The sequence below is a fragment of the Cetorhinus maximus genome, chromosome 5 (assembly GCF_964194155.1).
Source record: "Cetorhinus maximus chromosome 5, sCetMax3.hap1.1, whole genome shotgun sequence".
NCBI lineage: Eukaryota > Metazoa > Chordata > Chondrichthyes > Lamniformes > Cetorhinidae > Cetorhinus > Cetorhinus maximus.
In genome coordinates this window covers 121448356-121471287 of record NC_135883.1, presented here as the reverse complement: position 1 = coordinate 121471287, position 22932 = coordinate 121448356, and the positions used below count along the sequence as shown (strand labels likewise).

The 22932-nt window shown below is 45.2% G+C and overlaps 1 protein-coding gene across 3 annotated transcripts in view; it reads left to right on the top strand.

Annotated features, from left to right (window-relative positions):
• Positions 1 to 22932, top strand: part of ankrd6b (ankyrin repeat domain 6b) — a 219020-nt gene that overhangs the window by 125813 nt on the left and 70275 nt on the right. The window contains exons 1-2 of one of the 3 annotated variants that reach the window (XM_078542410.1): positions 7251 to 7461; positions 18576 to 18951. In XM_078542410.1, the coding sequence (XP_078398536.1) occupies positions 18832 to 18951 (120 nt within the window). In that variant the 5' untranslated portion in view covers positions 7251 to 7461; positions 18576 to 18831. Of the gene's footprint in view, positions 1 to 7250; positions 7462 to 18575; positions 18952 to 22932 lie in introns of those variants that run through there. The other 2 variants (XM_078542411.1, XM_078542408.1) reach the window with 2 other exon arrangements.

Genomic DNA, 22932 nt, shown 5'->3' with positions numbered 1-22932 from the left:
CAGGGTGATGGTTAGGTTCTCTCTTGTTGGAGATGGTCATTGCCTGGCACTTGTGTGGCACGAACATTACTTGCCACTTGTCAGCCCAAGCCTGGATATTCTCCAGATCTTGCTGCATTTGGACATCGACTGCTTCAGTATCTGAGGAGTCGCGAATGGTGCCGAACATTGTGCAGTCATCAGCGAACATCCCCACTTCTGACCTTATGATGGAAGGAAGGTCATTGATGAAGCAGCTGAAGATGGTTGGGCTGAGGACTCTAGCCTGAGGAACTCCTGCAGTGATGTCCTGGAGCTGAGATGACTGACCTCCAACAACCGCAACCATCTTCTTTTGTGCTAGCTACGAATCCAACCAGTAGAGAGTTTTCCCCCCTGATTCCCATTGACTCCAGTTTTGCTCGGGCCCCTTGATGCCACACTCAGTCAAATGCAGTCTTGATGTCAAGGGCAGTCACTCTCACCTCACCTCACCTCAGAAGTTCAGCTCTTTTGTCCACGCTTGAACCAAGGCTGTTATGAGCTGAGTGGCTCTCGTGGTACCAAATCTGAGCATCAGTGAGCAGGTTATTGCTAAGTAAGTGCCGCTTGATAGCACTGTTGATGACTCCTTCCATCACTTTACTGATGATCGAAACTGATGGGGCGGTAATTGGCCAGGTTGGATTTGTCCTGCTTTTTGTGTACAGGACATACCTGGGATATTTTCCACATAGCCGGGTAGATGCCAGTGTTGTAGCTGTGCTGGAACAGCTTGGCTAGGGGCCGGAATATTGTCAGGGCCTATAGCCTTTGCGGAATCCAGTGCCTTCAGCTGTTTCTTGATATCGCGTGGAGTTAATCAAAGGCTGAATTCTGGCATCTGTGATGCTGGGAATTACCGGAGGAGGCAGAGATGGATCATCCACTCGGCGCTTATGGCTGACGATTGTAGCAAATGCTACAGCCTTATTTTTTGCACTGATGTGCTGGGCTCCTCCATCATTGAGGATGGGCATATTTGTGGAACCTCCTCCTCCAGTGAGTTGTTTGATTGTCCAGCACCATTCATGACAGAATGTGGCAGGACTGCAGAGCTTAGATCTGATCCATTTGTTATGGGATCGCTTAGCTCTATCACTTGCTGCTTTTGCTGTTTGGCATGCAAATAGTCCTGTGTTATAGCTTCACCAGGTTGATACCTCATTTTCAGGTATGCCTGCTGCTGTTCCTGTCATGCCCTCCTGCACTTTTCTTTGAATCAGGGTTGATCACCTGGCTTGGTGGCAATGGTAGAGTGGGGGCCATGCTGGGCCATGAGGTTACAGATTGTGTTTGAGTACAATTCTGCTGCTGCTGATGGTTCACAGCACCTCATGGATGCCCAGTCTTGAGTTGCTAGATCTGTTCGAAATCTATCCCATCTAGCATGGTCATAGTGCCACACACACAATGGAGGGTATCCTCAATGTGAAGGCGGGACTTCGTCTCCACAACAACTGTGTGGTGGTCACTCCTATTGATTACTGTCATGGACAGATGTGAATGCTGCAGGCAGGTTGTTGAGGGTGAGGTCTTGGCCAGCTCATTCAGTAGTGGTGCTACCGAGCCACTCTCAGTGATGGACATTGACGCCCCCCACCCTGAGTACATTTTGTGCCCTTGACACCCTCAACATTCTTCCAAGTGGTGTTCAACATGGAGGAGCATTGGTTCATCAGCTAAGGGCACGGTATGTGGTAATCAGCAGGAGGTTTCCTGGCCCATGTTTGATCTGATGCCATGAGACTTCATGGGGTCCGGTGTCAATGTTGAGGGCTCCCAGGGCAACTCCCTCCAACTGTATACCACTGTGCTGCTACCTCTGCTGGTGATGGTGGTGTCTGGAAAATTATCTGTAAGGTATGATTCTGTGAGGATGACTATGTCCGGCTGTTACTTGACTAGTCTGTTCGACAGCTCTCCCAATTTTGGCACTAGCCCCCAGATGTTAGTAAGGAGGACTTTGTGGGATCGACAGGGTTGAGTTTTCCGTGGTCCATCCGGCTCCATTCCTTTTTTGTGACTTTGTAGCGGTTAGATACAACTGAGTGGCTTGCTAAGGGCATTTAAGAGTTAACCACATTGCTGGAGTCACATGTAGGCCAGACCAGGTATAGGGCATTGGTGAACCAGATGGGTTGTTAAAACAATTGACAATGGTTTCATTAGACTTTTAATCAGATTTTTATTGAATTCAAATACTGGCAGGATTCGAACCTGGGTCCCCAAAGCATTACCCTGGGTCTCTGGATTACTAGTCCAGTGACAATGCCACTACGCCATCGCTTCCCCTGTGTTTAAAAATTATGATCGCTAACTTGTCTCTCCAGGGTGGGTTACTAAGACCCTCTCAAACCCACTGTGGTTAAACCAGAAATAGGTGCATTCGCAGCTGATTGAGGTTCAGATTTCACATTATTATCAATCTAACCCCACAAGGGTGTAAATTGCCCCCTAGATGATTATCTTGCCCTTTTTGATTTCAATCAGTTCAATAAAATCATCCATAATGTGGGCTGACACAGAAAAGTTTCCATCTGTAATGTACACAGCTCTTCATTGTGGGAATATGTGCTGTGCCCAAGTGCAAGAGCTCCAAATGGGAGTGCACGGGTGCTGAAAAGAATTTCTGGAGCTGATAGATAGGGAGGGTCCCAGCATTGTGCAGCTAAACTGCTCTAGCTACCTCACCATTCAGAAAGAAATTGGAATGAATCCATATGCCAGCATGGCATGGGTGCTGTACTTGGCAGGTTCCCCTTGGTGGAGGCCAGAATTTTAAAAATCTGTTTAGTTTGTTTTTCTGGATCTATCAGGTAGAATTCTATCCAGCCAAACCTATGATCAGTTAGTTGGTAGACTTGTAATAACACGCAGGAAAGCATGCTACTCATTGCTTTGGATTAGTGGGATAGATGGTAACGTGGGATTGCTCTTCTGCATGATAAGAGTTGTAAACTATAAAGCACATCTTTTAAATCAAAGGATTTCTCAACAATTTGCTTAACAGCATTTAAACACTTCAGCCTTCCCTCCAGAGATTTACTTCAGCATTATTTTGGCAGTTGTTTACATAATAACAGTGACTGTGCTTCAAAGTTACTCACGATTTCTGAATTGTTTCGGAGCGTTCTTGAGAGATGTCACCAGACGCTATGCATGACACTCTATTTAATGCATTGCTTTCCGGCTCTATAAATGGAGCCTGTGGAGGACAGAAAAGAAAGACTTACATTTATATAGAACTCAGAACATCCCACAGCTCTTCATAGTCAGTGTCGGATGCCAGATTTAATGCAAGCAACTCAGGGTATGTGGGAAACTAGGACAGCTTTCTGCATCCTTCAGCTCTGTGATTTGCAGAAACTGGCAGCAGGAAAGACATCTTGCGAAAAGAGGGTTTGTAAAGTAAGCACTGGGACCATGCAGTGAAGCAGCATATTCATATTTATACTGATCCTGCCCAGAGTGAGCTCTCTTCCTCACTCAGGTTGGCAGAAAATAGCAATGTGCAGCAAGAAGCACATCACAACTGGAGGGAATCCACCCCCACAGACACCAGCAGCGGGGAGGATTTTAAATAAAGTCCATCAAACGTAGTCTGGAAGAGTATGCAGCTCGCACATGAGCCACAGTTAGTACCTGCAAGAAACTAAGCAGAATCCATGGAAGAGGTACTCGCAGAGAGGATAACTGGGGAATGTTCAATGGTGAGGAGGGATTATGTAAATCACATGTCCCAGGGGAAAGGGAAAACCACAAATATCCCTCCATCCCCTCCCCCTCCACCCCCTCCCCCAGTCCTCAGACACAACTTGTCAGCATGCTGACTGAAGTGCTGGAAATCACAAGACGCCACACCAACATTGTTCTCCGTGAGCCCCAGCATCAAAGCAAACATATCTCAAGAAGATGCCCTCTCCATAGCACCAGGGTGGTCTTAGGAGCCAGTTCACAGAATCACAGAATTTTAATGGCACAGAAGGAGGCCATTTGGCCCATCGTGTCTGCACCAGCTCTCCAAATGAGCATGATGACCTAGTGCCATTGCACCGCCTTTTCCCCATACCCCTGCACCTTGTTTCTATTCAAATAATCATCTAATGCCCTCTTGAATGCCTCAATTGAACCTGCCTCCACCACACTTCCAGGCAGTGAATTCCAGACCTGAGCCACTCGTGTGAAATAGTTTTTCTTATGTCACATTTGCTTCTTTTGCAAATCAGTTTAAATCTGTGCCCACTCGCTATTGATCCTTTTACGAGTGGGAACAGTTTCTTCCTATCTACCCTGTCCAGCCCTCATGATTTTGAAAACTTCTGTCAAGTCTCCTCTCAGCCGCTTTCTCTCCCAGGAAAACAGTCCAAACTTCTCCAATCTATCCTCATAACTGAAGTTTCTCATCCCTGGAACCATTCTTGTAAACTTCTTCTGCACCCTCAATGTTTTTACATCCTTCCGATAATGTGGTGCCCAGAACTGTACACACTACCCCAGCTGAGGGTCTTATATAAATTCAGCATAACCTCCTTGCTCTTGTACTCTATGCCCCTATTAATAAAGCCCAGGATACTATATGCTTTATTAACTGCTCTCTTCACCTTCAATGATCTATGCCATCTTCAATGATCTATGCACATATACACCTAAGTCTTTCTGCTCCTGCATCCCCTTCAAAATTCCACCTCTTATTTTATATTGTCTGTCCATGTTCTTACTACCAAAATGCATCACCTCACACTTCTCCGCATTGAACTTCATCTGCCACCTATCTGCCCACTCCACCAACTTGTCTATGTCCTTTTGAAGTTCCACACCGTCCTCCTCACAGTTCACAACACTCCCGAGCTTCGTATCATCCACAAACTTTGAAATTGTCCCCTGCACACCAAGATCTAGATAGTTAATATATAATAAGGAAAAGCACCGGTCCCAATACTGATCCTTGGGGAACTCCACTACAAACCCCCCAGCCCAAAAAATGTCCATTGACCATTACTCTCTGCTTCTATTTTTCAGCCAATTTTGTATCCATGTTGCTACTGTCCCTTTTATTCCATGAGCAATAACTTTCTCACAAGTCTGTTTTGTGTGGCACTGTATCAAATGCCTTTTGAAAGTCCATGTACACCACAGCAACAGCATTATCCTCATTGACCTTTTCTGTTACTACTTCAAAAAATTCCAGCAAATTAGTTAAACATGATTTCCTCTTTAGAAATCCATGCTGGCTCTTCCTTATAAACCCATAATTATCCATGTGACTACTAATTCTATTCCGAATAATTGTTTCTAGAATCTTGCCCTTAAACTGACTGGTCTGTAATTGATAGAATCTTGCCCTTAAACTGACTGGTCTGTAATTGCTGGGCTTATCCTTACAACCTTTTTTTGAACAAGGGTTGTAAACAAAACCTTTCTGTGACTTCCATCTTACCTACTTTCCCTGTGATGTGGATACGCACAGGCAAAATTGCAAATAAAAATTAGCCTGAATGATGTCAGAGATAGCCTCTTTTTTTTGTTTACCCTGAGGGAGTAGGTGAGAAGCAGAGAAAGTAAGTACACTGTAACCCCTCCAGTCAGGAAATCTACTGTTCGTGAAAAGACCAGTTTTCGGGAAATTTCTTGAGCGGATGCAAGCAACTCATGGCATCATTCTCATACAGCACTTTGGAAGCAGCAACATGGAAGATACAGGACGGAACTTTCTGTATCCGTTGGCGGCAGGCGTGCTTGGCAGCGTGAGCGGACAATATGGTGAGAAGGCCAAAAATCAGTTTCACGACGTCGTGAAACCAGTTTACAATCGTCTGCGCTGCCCGCCAATAGTGGACCTCATTTCCACTGTCGGAAGTTGGGAACTTCATTGTAATACATCTACATATCATTTTAAGCCCAGCTTGCTGGAATCATCCCCCCATGCTGGATCATCCAAGCACCACGCCGATGTGCCTCACAACTGGTCATAAGCTACGTGCACCTGGAGAGCTGTACTTCACTCAGGACTTTGAGATTTATTTGTCTACCTTGTTTTGGGCAGCACTCACAGTCATTAGCGCCAGGCTTCACAGGCAGCACCACATCACTTTTAAGGAGGTTCACGAGGCAGCTCTCCACCTACCAGAGCAGCCGTAAGGCAGGGGTGGCTTTACAATGGTTGCAGGACTAGGGCTTGCTTGGGGAAGGGGGAGAAGTGGCCTCAGGCAAGGGCAGAGGCTGCAGGGTGAGGGCTGTCCTGTGGAAGTGGGGTATCCCAGGTTGTGTATGTGAGGGCACAAGTTGACCTGTGCAAGTGGCTTCAAGATGGTGAAGGCTGAAGAGGCAGGCTCCAGAGGAGATGAGGCCAGATGTGAGGGTGTGTGTGAGAGAGTGAGTGGTGATGTCCCTTGAGCTGGCAGTTAGTGAGGTGTGTGTTGGGTTTGAGTGTGTGCGTATGGTTGCCTTACCCTGGCGGCACGGATGGGATCAAATTCATCCTGCATCTGCATTAACCTCTTCTGTGCAGCATTGGCACTGATCACCACTGCCATCGCCTACCAAACTGGAGTGATGAGATCGCTGGACCTCCTGCGGCCAGAGCGCGGGTAGACGACATCACGGCGGGCCTCCATAGTGTCAAAAAGGCATTCTAGGGACACGTCACTGAATTGGGAGGCTGCAGTCTTCTTACCCTTCGGGGCCATGTCTTCTGTGCAGCAGTCCTGGGCTGGAAGCACTGAGAGGTGTGTGTGTGGCTGCACTTTAAATATGGCGCCCGGCATGAGGAAGTGGCGAGATGATGGAGTGGTGGGCAAATGGCGCCTGCCATCGAAACAGCGTGTTTCCCGGGAATGTGTGATCTAATGAGGCGGGATTGGGACAATACGGCGTGAAAATCAGCCATGTGGCTGGCAGATAAAACATACTTTTTTCCACCCACTATCCCACTTAGTGCAAATCTGGGATGATTCCGCCCACGGTATTTGGGTGAGTAAGATAATTTTTATAACTGCTTTATGATGTTTTATCACTGTTTATGCTTCAGGTAAATATTTACATCTGCGGTGTTTCCTGGTTTACACAGTTGTGGTGAGGCATTCTAATGTAATTCTATGATCCAGAAAATTCTCAAATCCAGAAATGACTTGGTCCCAAGCATTCTGGACTGCAGAGGTTACAGCGTACCTCTTTATGTTGCCTATCCAACTGGACTAGTGACACACAACAACACGAAAGACGAAGAAGAATGATACTCCAGATGCTTCAATTTAAGCACCACAATCCAGGATGTCCAACTGAGATATAAAGAGCCGTAGGCCCGAGAAAGACAAAGCTGTATTGGCAGAGTGGCATCCTTAGTTGTTTAAAGATCAAAGATTCACTGAGTGTCAGAGCAGCCACAGATTTACACAGCTACATTTGAGTGCTAAACAGACTCACTGGCAGAAGGAAAAACAGGTATCTCATGTAATTTAATCCACTTTGCTCAGCATTGCCAATTTTGATAACATCTTTCAGACTGACACAAGGAGTTTTAGAAAGTAGAAAATCTCCACATGTAATAAAGTAGGAAACATGAGATGTTATGTAAGATATTGAAGCCTAGAAATTGCATAATTATTATACAAATAGTTCATACGTTTGTATCAGACATCTTTGTATGCTTTTGTTAATGCAGGCAGAATAGCAGATAGGAAAACTTGACATGAATGACTTTAACATGTGTATAGTAGTATTGCAATAGTCTAAGTTTCAGGTTTTATGTATGATGGTGTACTACTATGTGGTTAGTTACACAGTCCAAAATTTCGAAGTTTCCTAGTAATAAACCAGACTTGTAAATAAATAGGTGATTTTAAATATTGATATGGTAAATTCAGTGTTTTGCACTATGGAAGTTCAGGCAAAAATATCCTGTAGGATTTCAACATTTTACAAATGGCTTTAACCAGCCAACATTGTAAAAGAAATTGGGAGTACATTTTCTTCTAGGAAAATCCGTGTTAAATCCGATTCAAGTTTTTTTTCTAATATTAGAGAATGAGAGAAGGTGCTTTCCAAACTTTTGATTTTAGGCTTTTTAAGATACTAAATCAAATGAGCACATTCCAGTTAAACTGGTACCCAATGACTCAAATTTGCGTTTCCGCTTTAGCTTTTTTACCCCAACCTCTGATACCCTGGTCTCCCATAAAATATTTACTCATCCATCCCGATTGATCTCCCTGGAATGGCCACCATCCTCCCTCCCACAAGTCCAAGGAGCACCGAACTTGCCATGGCCCTAGCCAAACTGTTCCAGTACAGCTACAACACTACATCTGGCTGCTAATGTGGAAAATTGCCCAGGTATGTCCAATCCACAAAAAGCAAGACAAATCCAATCTGGCCAATTGCTGCCCAATCAGTCTACTCTTGATCAGCAAAGTGATGGAAGGGATTAGCAACTGTGCTATCAAGCTACTCATCAATAACCTTACCAATAATCAGTTTGCATTCCGCCAGGGTCACTCAGCTCCTGACCAAGAAAGTAATGAGGCCCAACCATGGACAAAAGAGCTGAACTCAAGAGGTGAGGTGAGAGTGACTGCCCTTGATGTCAAGGCAGCATTTGACTGATCAAGGAACCCTAGCAAAATTGAAGCCAATGGGAATCGTGGGGAAAACTCTCCACTGGTTGGAGTGATGCCTAGCACAGAAGAAGATGCTTGTGGTTGTTGGAGGTCAATCATCTCAGTCCGGGGCCACCACTGCAGGAGTTCCTCAGGGTAGCATCCTCGGCCCAACCACCTTCAGCTGCTTCGTCATAAAGTCAGAAGTGGGGATGTTCGCTGATGATTGCATAATGTTCAACACCATTCGCAACTCCTCAGGTACTGAAGTGGTCCGTGTCCAAATGCAGCAAGACCTGAACAACATTCAGGCTTGGGCTGATAAATAATATTCTCGCCACACAAGTGCCAGGCAATGACCATCTCCAACAAGAGAGAATCTAACCATTGCCCTTGACATTCAATGGCATTACATTTGCTGAATCCCCCACTATCAACATCGTTGGGGTTACCATTGACCAGAAACTGACTGGGCCAGCCATATAAATACTGTGGCTACAAGAGCAGGTCGGAGGCTGGGAACTATGCGGAGAGTAACTCACCACCTGACACCCCAAAGCCTGTCCACCATCTACAAGGCACAAGTCAGGAGTGTGATGGAATACTCTCCACTTGCCTGGATGAGTGCAGCTCCATCAACACTGAAGAAGGTCAACAACATCCAGGACAATGCAGCCCTCTTGATTGGCACCACATCCACAAACATTCACTCCCTCCACCACTGACGCACAGTAGCAGCAGTGTGTACCATCTACAGATGCTCTGCAGCAACTCACGAAGGCTCCTTCGACAGCACCTTCCAAACCTACAACCTTTACCATCTAGAAGGGCAAGGGCAGCCGATGCATGGGAACAACATGCCATACACCATCTTGACTTGGAACTATGGGTAGGATTTTCTGGTCCCGCCTGTTGTTGGAATCATAGCTGGTGGGACAGAAAATTTGACAGACCTCAAACGGTTCATTGACTTCGGGTGGGAATTTCTGGTCCTGTGATGGGCAGGACCGAAAAATCCCGCCCTATATCGCTGTTCCTTCATTGTTGCTGGGGCAAGATCCTCCCTTCCTAACAGCACTGTGGGTGTACCCACACCACATGGACTGCAGCAATTCAAGAATGCAGCTCACCACCAGCTTCTCAAGGGCAACTAGGGATGGGCAATAAATGCTGGCCCAGCCAGCGAAGCCCACATCCCGTGAAAAAATAAATTAGAGAACACTTGAGTATATCAGGTGCACAACTGGTTTGACCATCTATCACCAAATCCGGCCATTACTCAGGGAGCAAAAAAAACTCTTCTTTTCTCTCCACTACCACCCATCTCTTTAAAGCCCTCTCCATGGCACCCATCCACCCACTTTGAACAATTGCGAGAATCTAACAGATTTCTTTTTTATTAAGATTGAAACCATTGAAATCAGCTGCCATCTCCCCTCCCCCTCCTGTTACCCACCAAGTGTAAATCTCTTCCCTGGTTTCCCTCTTCCCAAGACTATTGCCAGGATTTCCGCTTTGGGCCTAAGTCCCGTGGCGGGGCAGGAAGTCAGAGGGACATGTGCTGCAGAGCCTAGTGGGTAAACCTGCCAAATCACGCGATATTGAGCTCATTAATGTGCAGCCAGCAGTTTCCTGGCAAATCATGTGGCAGGGAGGCAGGAAGTTGTGCACTCCACCATCATATCAGGGCACCATATTTAAAAGGTGCTCGGACAGCTACTCATTCATCGTGCCAGGAGTTTGGACCTAGACATGGCAGCCAGGAATCAGCAAGCAATGGCCCAAGGTTCAGCGATGCCTCGCTGGACACACTACTGCAAGCTGTGGAGGGCAGTAGGGACATCCTTTTTCCAAGGGACGGGAGGAGGAGGAGGCCCACCTGTCTCACCACACCTGCATGGGAGGCAGTCACCAGGGTGGTCAATGCCAATTCCATTCAGAGGAGGACTGCCCTGTAGTGCAGGAAAAGAATGAATAACTTAATGCGTGCCACCAGAGTATGTGAATCTTCTAGTCTCCATATGCACTTCACTGAATAGGAACTGGGACACGGGCCTCAATGGCAAGGCCACCATCTGTGTTGCCCATGCATAAAAGCCTGTTACAAGGTGTTGGGGTGCTACCTCATAGCTCCACTGTAGTCCATGTGGTCTGCTGGTAGGGAGGCAACCATGGGTCGCTGACCCAGCCACACAGAAGGCACAAATCTTCCGGAGGGGTGGGGGTGGGGGCGCGGAGTTGGCATAGAGGGCAACTGCAGATGCTGCTGCTGCCGCTGCCATGCCTTTGTTGTCCTTGACCTTCCAGCTGCGAGAGCATGTGGGTCTGGAGGGTGCTGCCGAAGTACCCTTGGGGACCAGCAGCAGTGCATCCTTCATATGAAGCACACAATTGTCAATAGATCGGTGGTGGAGATTGACAGCATGCGAACGGCACTTGCATCAGAAGTGTCCACAAACCATCTCCCATCTTCATGCAGAAGACAGTGCACAGCAGGCGCCACGAGATTGAGAAAACAAGAGGGGGCATGCCCAATGTTCTACCCCTCACACAGTATGAAGAGCTGGCGGGGGGGAAGCGTGACCGTGCATATCCGGATGGCAAGGTTGGCCTCCCCCAAGCATCCAATGGGGAAGCTTAATCTCTGCACATCGAAACCTGAAGGTGAGGTTCAGTGCAATGTAGGAGGAAACCCATGCAGTTACTCATTCTCTCCTCTTTCCTTTACAGGTGCAAGCAGGAAGAGGGTGAGGCCAGGCCCCGATCCTGAGCTGGGCCCTACTCCCAGCCTGCAGAGGACCCAAGGCCAATGATGAATTCTCATCTGTAGAACCTGTAGACATTCACCTCGGTGGGTCATAGATATAGTTCAGGATGGGCCTCGCACTCTGGTGGTCACCTCACAGGCACATGTCCACAGCAGGAGGAGGCAGGAGCAGCCCAGCTCCCTGGCACTCAGAGGACTGCTGGGGATGGTGCCTCTGCTAAGTCTGTGTCTGATGATGAGCCTCTGGGAGCAGTCATGGACAAGATGCTGGAGATGCAGCGAGAGACCAGGGAACACCAGGCAGAGGTGTTGGAGGCTTTCAAAAAAGTGGCATGTGAGGTGGAGGAGTCTGTCCGCCTGCTGTCTGATGAAGTAGCACCAACATTTGCGTGGATGGAGGTCTCCATGGTGAGGATGGCGGATGCCATGGACAATCTGGTTCAGCAGAATTCCCAGTTTCTGCCGCAGATGTGCACAGACCTGCACTGAATTTCTGAAGCTATGGGTGACCCTTGTTGTGGCTACGCGAAAGAGGGTCAGGGCATCTCAATCTCCCTCAAGCTTCCCCTTTTCCCTCAAGGAGTCAGGGAGGGGCCCTTGGGCACCCAAAGGGATGAGGAGCGTCAGGTGGACACCCCAGGTGCCTCCTCTCCAAGTGTATCCAGGCTTTCTGAGTCCCCTCTGCCTGTGACCCCCCCATGAGCTCCAGCCTCTTGGACCAGGTGGCACCTGCCCTAGAGCAAGAGACCCAAAGAAGACCGTAGTCCTCCAGGCCTCATGCTGCCAGAGGACGGCCACCAAGATCATCAGAGACAAGAGGGCATAGTGGTCAGCAGGCCTCTACTGACAGCTCTCCACTTCTGCTGCGCATCTAGACACGGTAGGGTAAGGAAAATTAAGAAGTTTTATGTTCATTCTGGAAGCATGGGTGTACAAGCATTGTAAATAGTTGTTGCACATTTGTAAATATGTTTAATTGCACCTCGGTTTTTGTTGCTTCCGTTCATGTTAGTGCCTGTGCACTCCCCCCACCTTTTCATGGGGCTGGCCCAGGCTGGGTCTATGTTCCCCCCAAATCATGCCTGCGCATGGAGGCATCCATCTTTGCCACGGTCCTTGTGAGCCGTGTGCGAAAAGCTCCCCACGCACGCTGTTCGCTTGCCCTTCACTGCCTAGTCTATAGAAACATCTTTCCCTTGTCAGGACAGCATATTAGGGTTCCCAATCAGTTGTCCAGTTGAACTGACCTTCAGCTCCACCCACCAAAGGACCCTCCTCCCAACCAGCATTTCTTGAGATGCACATAGAGGGCGTGGGCAGTGCCTCAACATCAGGATTGTGCGCGCTTCTTGTGAGACAGTTTCAAACACATTCTATCCTTTACCTGTAACCCATACCCTCCCACCCCCATCAGCATTGACCTGCCTCCCCCCACCCCCGCTCCCAACTGTCATCCTTGAACCAACCACCCTAGCCCATAAATAACCCTATAGCCCATCTCTGTCACCATTCACATGCCTTCCCTCCTGGACAAACCCACCCCAGTCATGGTACCCCCAAGCCCACCCCTAGGATCCGTGTACACCTCTGTGCCCCTCCAATAACCCAGTCTGGCTCTTCACCCACTACTGACGGACCCTCATCCTCCCACCCTACTGCATGCCAATGTACCCTTTAACTGTTACTGTTCCCTCCTACCACCAGTACCCTCGGTTTGCCCCCTAGGATTTCTCCATTGACATCACTGAATCCCTCCCTCTGAATCCTCCCCCCTCTCACTGTCTCCTGCTTCCTCACGTCCCCCTCACCGTCCCCCACTTTCACCACCCCTGCACCTCTCCCCGATCACTTCCCCCAATCTTCAACTCCCCCTGCCGCAAGGCAGCATGGTTATATTCCCCCCACCCGCACCCCCACGCCATACCCAACCACTCCGTGTGTAGTCTGGCATCTCCTCCCCTCCCAGTGCTCCAGCAAACACCCCAGACCCCAGTTGCCGAGCACCTTCCACCAAGTGGGCCAGCCTACAATCCTGGTAAGTCCTTGATACCTGCATGCCAGGTTGGCCCGGTCATCTTTCGGACCGGTGTGAACTCCTGCTGGCTGGGCAGGTGATAGGCCTGGAGTGGGGGCAAGGGGGGCAGAATTCTGCTTGGGTGTTCATTTCAATCCGCTGAATAATATGTTAAACGGCTTCCCGAGGGCCATTGGCAGGAATGACGACCCACCATTATCCCACCATGACCGTCGGAACTGCAAGTTCCTGCTGTTGGGAGACCGATTTTTTTCACTCACGTCATATTCTCCGCCCCTGCCTGCCAGCAACCCTGCCATTGGCAGAGGCAGAAAATTCCAGCCCATGTCTTCCTCTAGTTTTTCTCCTGTCTTTGCTCATGCCCTATCCAAGTTTACCTTGAGTATGACATCCGTCTCTTGATTGGTCGGATTTGCTTAGCACCAAGGTTCCCTGGCTGGCCTCTATGCTAGTTGTTATTATCAATCATTTCCCCTCTTCAGGTATTGTCTGCTTTGCTTTTAAAACTGCTGTCATCTCCACCTCCTCAAAATAAACAACCCTTGGCCCCTCTTTCCTTGCAAATTACTACCACGTATCCAACTTCCTCCTCTTCTTTAAATTCCTGAATGCTTTTACCTCCAAAATCACTCTCAACTTTTCAACAATTCCATGCTTAAGTCTCTCTAATCACAGCGCTGAAGTGGTGCTAATTAGAGTCATAAACAACATCCTCTTTGACTGTGACCGTGGTGCATTATCCATCCTCACCATCTTTGACATGGTTAATCACACTTTACTTCGCCAAATCTCTCCTCTGTGTGATTGCTGTCACTGCATAGTTCCACTCTTACCCAATCATAGCAAACATTTCCTGCAATGTCTTCTCTTCCTGACGCCACACTGTTACTTCTTCAGCTCTAAAGGCTCTCAACCTTTGATTGCCTTCTTTTTCATCATCGACTTGTTGCCCTTAAGCCATAGCATCCATATGTATGCTGATAACCCCTAACTCCACCTCTCCACTGTCTATCTAAACCCCTCTGGCACCTCTTGTGTTGTCAGACTGCTTGTCCGATATCCAATCTTAGATGAGCCAGTTTCCTCCAGCTAAACATTGGGAAGATCATCTTTGGTTCCTGCCACCAACCATTGACACCGATTCCATCCTCTTCCCCAGCTTTTGTCTCAGCCTGGACTAGACTTTTCGTAACTTGGGCATCCTATTTGTCATTGAGATAAGTTTCTGACCCTGTGTTCACTTCATCACAAAGGTCTCCTACATCCACCTTTGTAACCTTAGCCCAAGTACTGCTGAAACCTTTACTCATGACATTGTAACCCCCATACTCGACTATTCCAGTGCTGGCCCTGATTGTTCTCCCATCCTGATTGTTCTCCCATTCAGTCCGCAAACTTGGAATATAATTCAAAACTAATTGCTACTGCAATGTATATGTATGATTTACCACTGGAAAAGGGATATTCTAGCTGCTTCAAGAGTTTAAATGGCAATCCATTTAGCTTTCAAGATTGTCAATGAAAGATCCATTTCCTACAAGACAAATGTTAACACACAATGATTCCATCACAAGGTTGTCTGATAACTATTTGTGACAACACTTATGATGATTAAGATCTACATTCTGTAACTCAAAATGAGTAATGGTTGTGGTTTGTAATGCTTTCATTGACTAACCACAATCTGTCAATAATTTGAATCATTTCACCCTGAACTACATGAACCATTTCTGTGGTTTGGTTGCTTTAGGTTTTTTTTTAAATTATGTTGGCTATCTTTTCAAGTTATACTTCATTGCATGGCACAAAAGATATTAGTCAATGGAAATGAATAAAATAGTTACGTGATGCAACCTTTGAAAATGCTACCGAAAGCTCTTTGGTCAATGAGTGACATATAGTACTGCATATTATATTAAAATTGTACAGATTCGTCGAGAATGGGAATGTACTAAAAGTGGACTCGACATGTTTTATGTGGTTGAACATGGTATAAACAATCTAATTAAGTCAACATAATTAGAAAGGTGTCTTTTTTGTTATTTCTCCCACCAGAGGTTCTTTTATGTTATATACCTAATGTTACGCCTGAACTGAGCCTTTATGAGATACACTTCAAAAGAAAAAGTTGAAGTTTAATTGCTTTGAGCATTTAAGGGCAACCATCAAAGAGGGAACCTTGGCCAGTTTTTCCTCTTCTGTGATTTTGGTATCTTGATTTGGTAATTATAGTATCTTTGTGCATCCCTTGTAGATATCAACAAGCTCAGCATGGATCAAGATTTGAACTTCTTGCACTGCATGGTTTAGTTCAATTTTCAATGTTTAAAAAACAAAATCTAGTTATTTTGTATCAAATCGCCCCTTCCATTACAAAGTATGTTCGAATGTCGTAGTGACTGCGACTAAAAATTTCGTTGGAATATCAATTTTATAATTGGCTGTTCATATTAACCACAATGTTCCTAAAATTTTTGGTTTAATTCTCTTTTTTAAGTTGTGGAGGTTGGATGAATGGCTCATCGTATAATGCAAGATACCGCAAAGATTGCAAAGAGTTAGAAAAGTGGCAAGTCAAATCAAATGATGCCAAACATAGATTTTAAAAGGTTAAAGGTCGAAGAAGGGAGGCAAAACTGAGTTAATTAGGAGTTCCACAGTGTAGGTTGAAGTCCTAGGAAAGAAGCTGTTGAAGTTGAACTTGGATTTCAATACAATGTGGGTGCAGGGGACTGTGCCGAATTTCTCATTGGGTAACAAGGGGAAACAAAGTAGTAATTAATGTACTAATTGTAATCAAATAGAAAGGTTGAAGGGAATGATCTCCTATTAGGTGATGAGCTTCACCATTTGATAAGGGAAAAGAAGGTTACCATGTCTGAGTAATTCTACTGAATGGCCTCGACTCTAAACTGAGGAAAGATATCATTCCAGATTTCCCACATATAGAAACAAAAGTACTGGTACTAACTTTTCAATTGAATTTGTATGCATGAAATGAAAACTGAAGATTGTAGTAGCACTGAAATGTTAATTTGCTACTTTCAAAAGATATCTGCCTAGCATTGTAACAAGTCATGGGTATGTACATGCAAATGGATTTTTTAATTTGGACTGTGATAACAGAATTGAGAAAATACCAGTACAAAATTCAGAAATCTCAAAAGACACCAGTGAAATTCATGTTCACACAAGCAAAATAATGACAACTCAGAAACAGTTCTGAAAATTGGCCGCGGCGTTCGGATAAACTGAAATTGCAATGGACACATGTTTCTCATAACTTAACCCAACCCTAGGCGCAGCCATCTTCAGCTGCTTCATCAATGACTTTCCTTCCATCAAAAGGTCAGAAGTGGGGATGTTCCCTGATGATTGGACAATGTTCAGCACCATTGGCAACTTCTCAGATACTGAAGCAGTCCATGTCCAAATGCAACAAGATCTGGACAATATCCAGGCTGGGGCTGACAAGTGACAACTAACATTCATGCCACACTAGTGTCAGGCAATGACCATCTCCAACAAGAGAGAATCTAACCATCGCCCCTTGACATTCAAGGGCATTACCATGGCCGAATCCCTGACTATCAACATCCTGGGGGTTGCCATTGACCAGAAACTGAACTGGACTAGCCATATAAATACTTTGGCTACAAGAGCAGGTCAGAGGCTAGAAATCCCATGGTGAGTAACTTATCTCCTGATTCCCCAAAGCCTGTCCACCATCTACAAGGCACAAGTCGGGAAAGTGATGGAATACTCCCCATTTGCTTGAATGGGTGCAGCTCCCACAACACTCAAGAAGCTTGACACCATCCAGGACGAAGCAGCCCATTTGATTGGCACCCCATCCACAAACATTTACTCCCTCCACCACCGACGCACGGTGACAGCAGTGTGTACCATCTACAAGATGCATTGCAGGAGTTCACCCTGGCTCCTTAGAAAGCAGTTTCCAAACCCACGGCCACTATATCTAGGAGGAGAAGGGCAGCAGACACATGGGAGCATCAGCACCTGGAAGTTCTCCTCCAAACCATTCACCATCCTGACTTGGATATATATCGCTGTTCCTAAGTCAAAATCCCGGAACTCCCTCCCAAACAGCACTGTGGGTGTACCTACACCACATGGACTTCAGCAGTTCAAGGAGGCAGCTCACCACCACCTTCTCAAGGGCAACTATGGATGGGCAATAAATGTTGGCCTAGCCAGCGACGCCCCCATCCCATGAATGAATTAAAAAATGCTATAGCTATACTTGACATTATATCATTGTGTAGTGGAAGATTGTGACAACATTTTAGGGAGATTCCTTTATTTCTTGTTGAGAAATTTAAGAGAAATTTGGGGGTGCATTGAAATTCTCTGCTTCTAAATCTGATTGCTGAATTGGTTTCAAATTTTTTATTTGGTTTCCACAGTGATCTAGAGGCACCTGTCAGTCCACTGATCTACACTTCTCTCATTCCCCCACCAGTTCATGTTGCCATTCTTTATCTCCACCTTGTTCCCCAACTTTCCCCTTACTATTACCAGAAACTGCTGTTCTGGGCGATTGAAACTGGTCATTCTGTATGTGAAAATTCTTGATTTTGCAATAGCTTTGTGAAATTGAAGCTTATGAATTTCATCTGGGAGCAACATTTTAGGTAGTGAGGGGATGGCGCTGATTTTCATCTTTAAATGTGGACTCAAGGTTTTAAATTCTGTTAATGTAAAATGCAGGCTCTTTATATGTACATGCAAAGAGTGACTAGCAAGCTGAGTGGTCTGCTGCTTGGTATAGTGGAGGCATAATCCCTGCAATCATTTAAGGGAGATTTGCACTTTACCATTGGCTGGTGATGGGCGGTGGACAGGAGGTTTTTCTAGATGGAGGATGATTACCTCATTTGTATTTAGGTTGTTATATTGGTGTAACTTGTCTCTGACTAGAGCACCTACCTAAAAGCAAGTCATTCCACCAGTGGACGTATTTATAAACATCCAATAATCTACTTTTTAAAATCCAATTTAAAACCCAAATAAGTGAAATGTTCTGGTCAGTGTGTTCATGTCAGACCTGACAAATGGCCACCATAGTGTTGTAAAGCTGGTATTAGCCCTCCACTCTTAAGCCAACTCAAGAACTGTCCCACATTCATTTTCACAGGTTGAGAAGAAGATGATGATGACGTAGAAGAGATGATATAACCCATGGAGCAAGATAAATTCCGGGCATCTGAAACCATCATGTACCTGCATGTTAGGAAACCACCTGCAAGAAAGCACAGCTAATTCAAAGGTCCCCTGTTAGCCTTTCCAAAAAAAAAACCCTGGAGCCCAGTATCCAAGCATTACAGTTCTACATTTCATTTTACTGACAGAACCTGTCCATTGGTTGCCCTGAGCACCTCCTTTTCTAATTCATGAGCCAGAGGGATGCAGTCGCTCAGCTTTCAGAAAGGCTTCTCATAGCTGCACACAAAGGCCAGACAGAGAATGTGGTGCAGCTCATCAACAAGGGGGCCAAAATAGCCGTCACTAAGGTAACCACATTGAATTGTTTTGTGTCTGTATGTGTTTCTCTAATTTGAATGTTGCAAACCTAATTACCCATTCTTTCTATGTACATGTAGTATTTAAACTGAGCCCTGACTCTTGAGTCTGAGCAGACGATCCCCTCAGCAGCATGAATAACTTGGATTTCAGTATTTCACTGCAGTATGCTCTGAACTTTGTAAGACCAGTTTTACATCTGTGCCATATTTATGGAGTATACTATTGTCTGGAATTAAATCGCCACCAAGATTCACTTATTATCAGCCATGGAACGTATGAAATTCAGATCCTAATCAGTAAATGATGTTTCTAACAGTCACCCTGTGGCGACCTTACAGAAAGAAAGAGAACAAACTCGCATTTACGTAACACGATTCACGCTAAAGTGACTCACAGCCAAAGAATTGAATCTGAAGTGAGGTCACTGTTATGAAGATAAACAGATCAACCAATTTGCACACCGCAAGGCCCCACAACAGCAATTATCAGAAAATCTGTTTTTTGAGGATTTTATGGATTGGGTGATAAATGTTGGACAAGGGACCAAGGAGAACCCTTTTCTTAAATACTGCCATGGGACCTTTACATTCCTCTAACCAGTCAAATAAGGCCTCAGTTTAATGCTTTGTCTGAAAGATTTGACAGTTTAGCGCTCTCTCATGGAACCATGGCTGTTTATCAGCTTTCAGAAGGATGTGAAAGACCCGCATTTTCATTCACTTTCCCATGCAGTGCCTCACGATGTGGACCCAGCTTTCTGATACCTCATCAAAATGGCGGTTCTTCATTTGTGAACCTAGACAATGAGCTGGAACCATCATAGTCAATACCAAAGCTGTACAGGGGAACACGCTGGATAACAGTTAAGAACAGGGATCATGGTTGATAACTATCACATCCCTCAAACTGGAACATTGAAACCCCAATGCTGCTCAGCAGAGATCACATTACCGCAAATCTGCTCTATCAGACTTAGTACCAAATCATTCAATATTGTGCAGAACTAACCATTTTATTTAATATCACAACTGAGAACCAATTGAGGACAGTCAAAGTTGCATGATTTAAATTTGCCGTGGCATGGTGAGTCAGGGGATTGCAAAATAATAGACACTTAAAATTAAAAGATACCATCGATAAGTAGCATAAAAATGATTTATTTGGTGAAATCACAAATGTACAAAGGAAATCTTTTCCTACCCAGTTTCATTGAAGAATTTTGCAAAGTCACTTTGATTTCAAGGACAGTGAATTAGCTAGTGTGGAGACAATGAAAACATAGCTTTTACTCTTATCATATTAAAGTTCCAAAATTACAGAAGAAGACACCAGTAGGTGTCAGCTGTGGCTCAGTTGGTAACACTTTCATGTCTGAATCAGAAGATTATTGGTTCAAGTCCTATTCCAGAGCTTAACAAAAGTCAAAGTTGATGCACTGGTGTGGTACTGAGGGAATGCTGCACTATCGGTCTTTTTGATGAAATTGTAATCAAGGCCCTGCATGCTGTCTCAGGTTGGTGTGAAAGATGCCATGAAACAATTTCAGAGAAAAACTGGGGAGCTATCTATGGTGTCCTAGTCAACACTTATCCCTCAATCAACATTGCAAAAAACAAATTTTCTTGTTATCACATTGCACTTAGTGGGAGCTTGCTGTGCATAAATTGGCTGCCACGTTTCCCACACTACAACAGTGACAACGCTTCGAAAGAACTTCAATGCCTGTAAAGCACTCTGAGAAGCCCAGCAGTCATGAAAGGTGTTATAAAATGCGAATCTTTTTTGAAAAAGCATATCCACTTTCTGAAGTGTTAGTTGCATATCACATTCTTGCAGACATCTTTGCCTTAGTTAAAGGTTGGTTATCCATTCAATATTGATGAATGTCTGTTTGATATAAATGTCTGAGTTGAAACTATTGGCTGCCTTTTGTTTCAGTATACCTGTAGATGCCACCATGACACAGAACAAAGGTCAGACATTACCCTGGGGTAATGGCTTTGATTAACAGCCATGCCTGAGATTTTGAGAGGGAGACAGTGTCAGTGATTAGCTCTAGCCCTCTTTGATGACAGTACAGTGGTCAGAGTTTTTGTTTTACACAATATAGCAGTCTACTGCCAGCAGCCTAGGAAGTGTGTGTTTTTAAAATGTTGGCCAAATTGGAGATAGGCCAGATTGAGGCTACAGCAAGTAAACGTCTGTTTAAAGTCTGCATTCGTAAAGAAAGTGAGCAGTGTCTATATTACTTTATGTATGAAGGAGAGTTGAGAAAAGTATATTTTCTGTTTGTTCATCTGTCTTGTGTAGATAAAACCATTTGTTGGCCCAGGGTTAAGTTTCAGCCTGTGCTAAGAGTGTATATTCAAGTCTACTTTCTAAGAGAAGGGAACTATGCAATGGTGCATGTACATTCTAGTAGCTGGTGTGTACGGCATGAGGATTCCTGGCTATGATTCATAGGTCTCTATTAATTATGTAGATATTGGGCACAAAAGCATACAATGCAGGTTGTAAGGAACAGGAGAGTTCTGCAAATTCGAGTGCTCAGTAATGCTTTAACCCTGAAAATATCTGATGCACAAGCACAAAAAATAGCACTGCATCATTAACTTCACCTTCACAAGTTGTCTGCCAGAGCAAGTTGAAACTGAAAGCCCACTTCAGACTGCATTTAGAATCAACTGACTGGAGTCCAGACTGCATAGAGGCCGCTGATTTTCTTGGCTGATGGAAATTACAACAACAATAACTTGAATTTATATAGCACTTTTAACACAATGAAGCGTTCCAAGGCATTAAACAGGAGCATTATGAAACAAAATATGACAGCAAACCACATAGAGATATAAGGTCAGATGATCAAAAGGTCAAAGAGGTTGGTTTTGAGGAGTATGAAGCGAGTTAGACAGGCGGACAGATGTAGGATGATATTCCAGAGCTTAGGGCCTGACAAGTGAAAGCACAACCTCTAATGTTGGAAAGATTAAAATTGCAGATGCTCAAGAGGCCAGAATTAAATGAGCACAGATATCTTAGAACAATAGGAAAGTTACAGCGCAGAAAGAGGCTATTCAGCCCATCATGTCTGTGCCAGCCAGGAAAAGATGAAAAAGAAACTAGCCGCTCATTTCAATCCCACTTTCCAGCACCTGGTCTGTAGCCCTGCAGGTTACAGCGCTTCAGATGCAAATCCAAGTACCTTATAAATGAGTTGAGCGTTTCAGCCTCAACCACCGATTTAGGCAGGTAATTCCAGACGCCCACCACCCTCTGGGTGAAAAAGTTTTGTCCTCTCTAATCCTTCTACTAATCACCTTAAATCTATGCCCCCTGGTAATTGACCCCTCAGCTAGGGGAAACAAGTCTTTACTGTTTTCTTTGTCTAGGTCCCTCATAATTATGGTGCACTTCAATTAGGTCACCCCTCAGCCCCCTCTGTTCTAAGGAAAACAACTCCAACCTATCCAATCTTTCCTCATAGCTGTAATTTTCAAGCCCTGACAGCATTCTTGTAAATCTTCTCTGTACTCTCGCCAGAGCAATTATGTCCTTCCTGTAACATGGTGACCAGAACTGTACACAAAATTCCAGCTGCAGCCTAACCATTTTTTTTTACAGTTCCATCATTACATCCCTGCTTTTGTATTCAATACTTCGTCCAATGAACGAAAGCATTCCATATGCTTTCTTTACCACCTTATCCACCTGTCTTGCCACCTTCAGAGACCTGTGAACATGCACTCCAATGTGTCTCACTTGCTCTACCCCGCTCAATATCCTCCCATTCATTGAATATTCCCTTGCTTTGTTTGCCGTCCCCAAATGCATTTCCTCACACTTCTCTGGATTGAATTCCATTTGCCATTGATATCATTCTGAGACAGCAGCTATCCTCTTCACTGTCAACTACACGGCCAATTTTTGTGTCATCTGCAAATTTCCGAATCATACCTCCCACATTTATG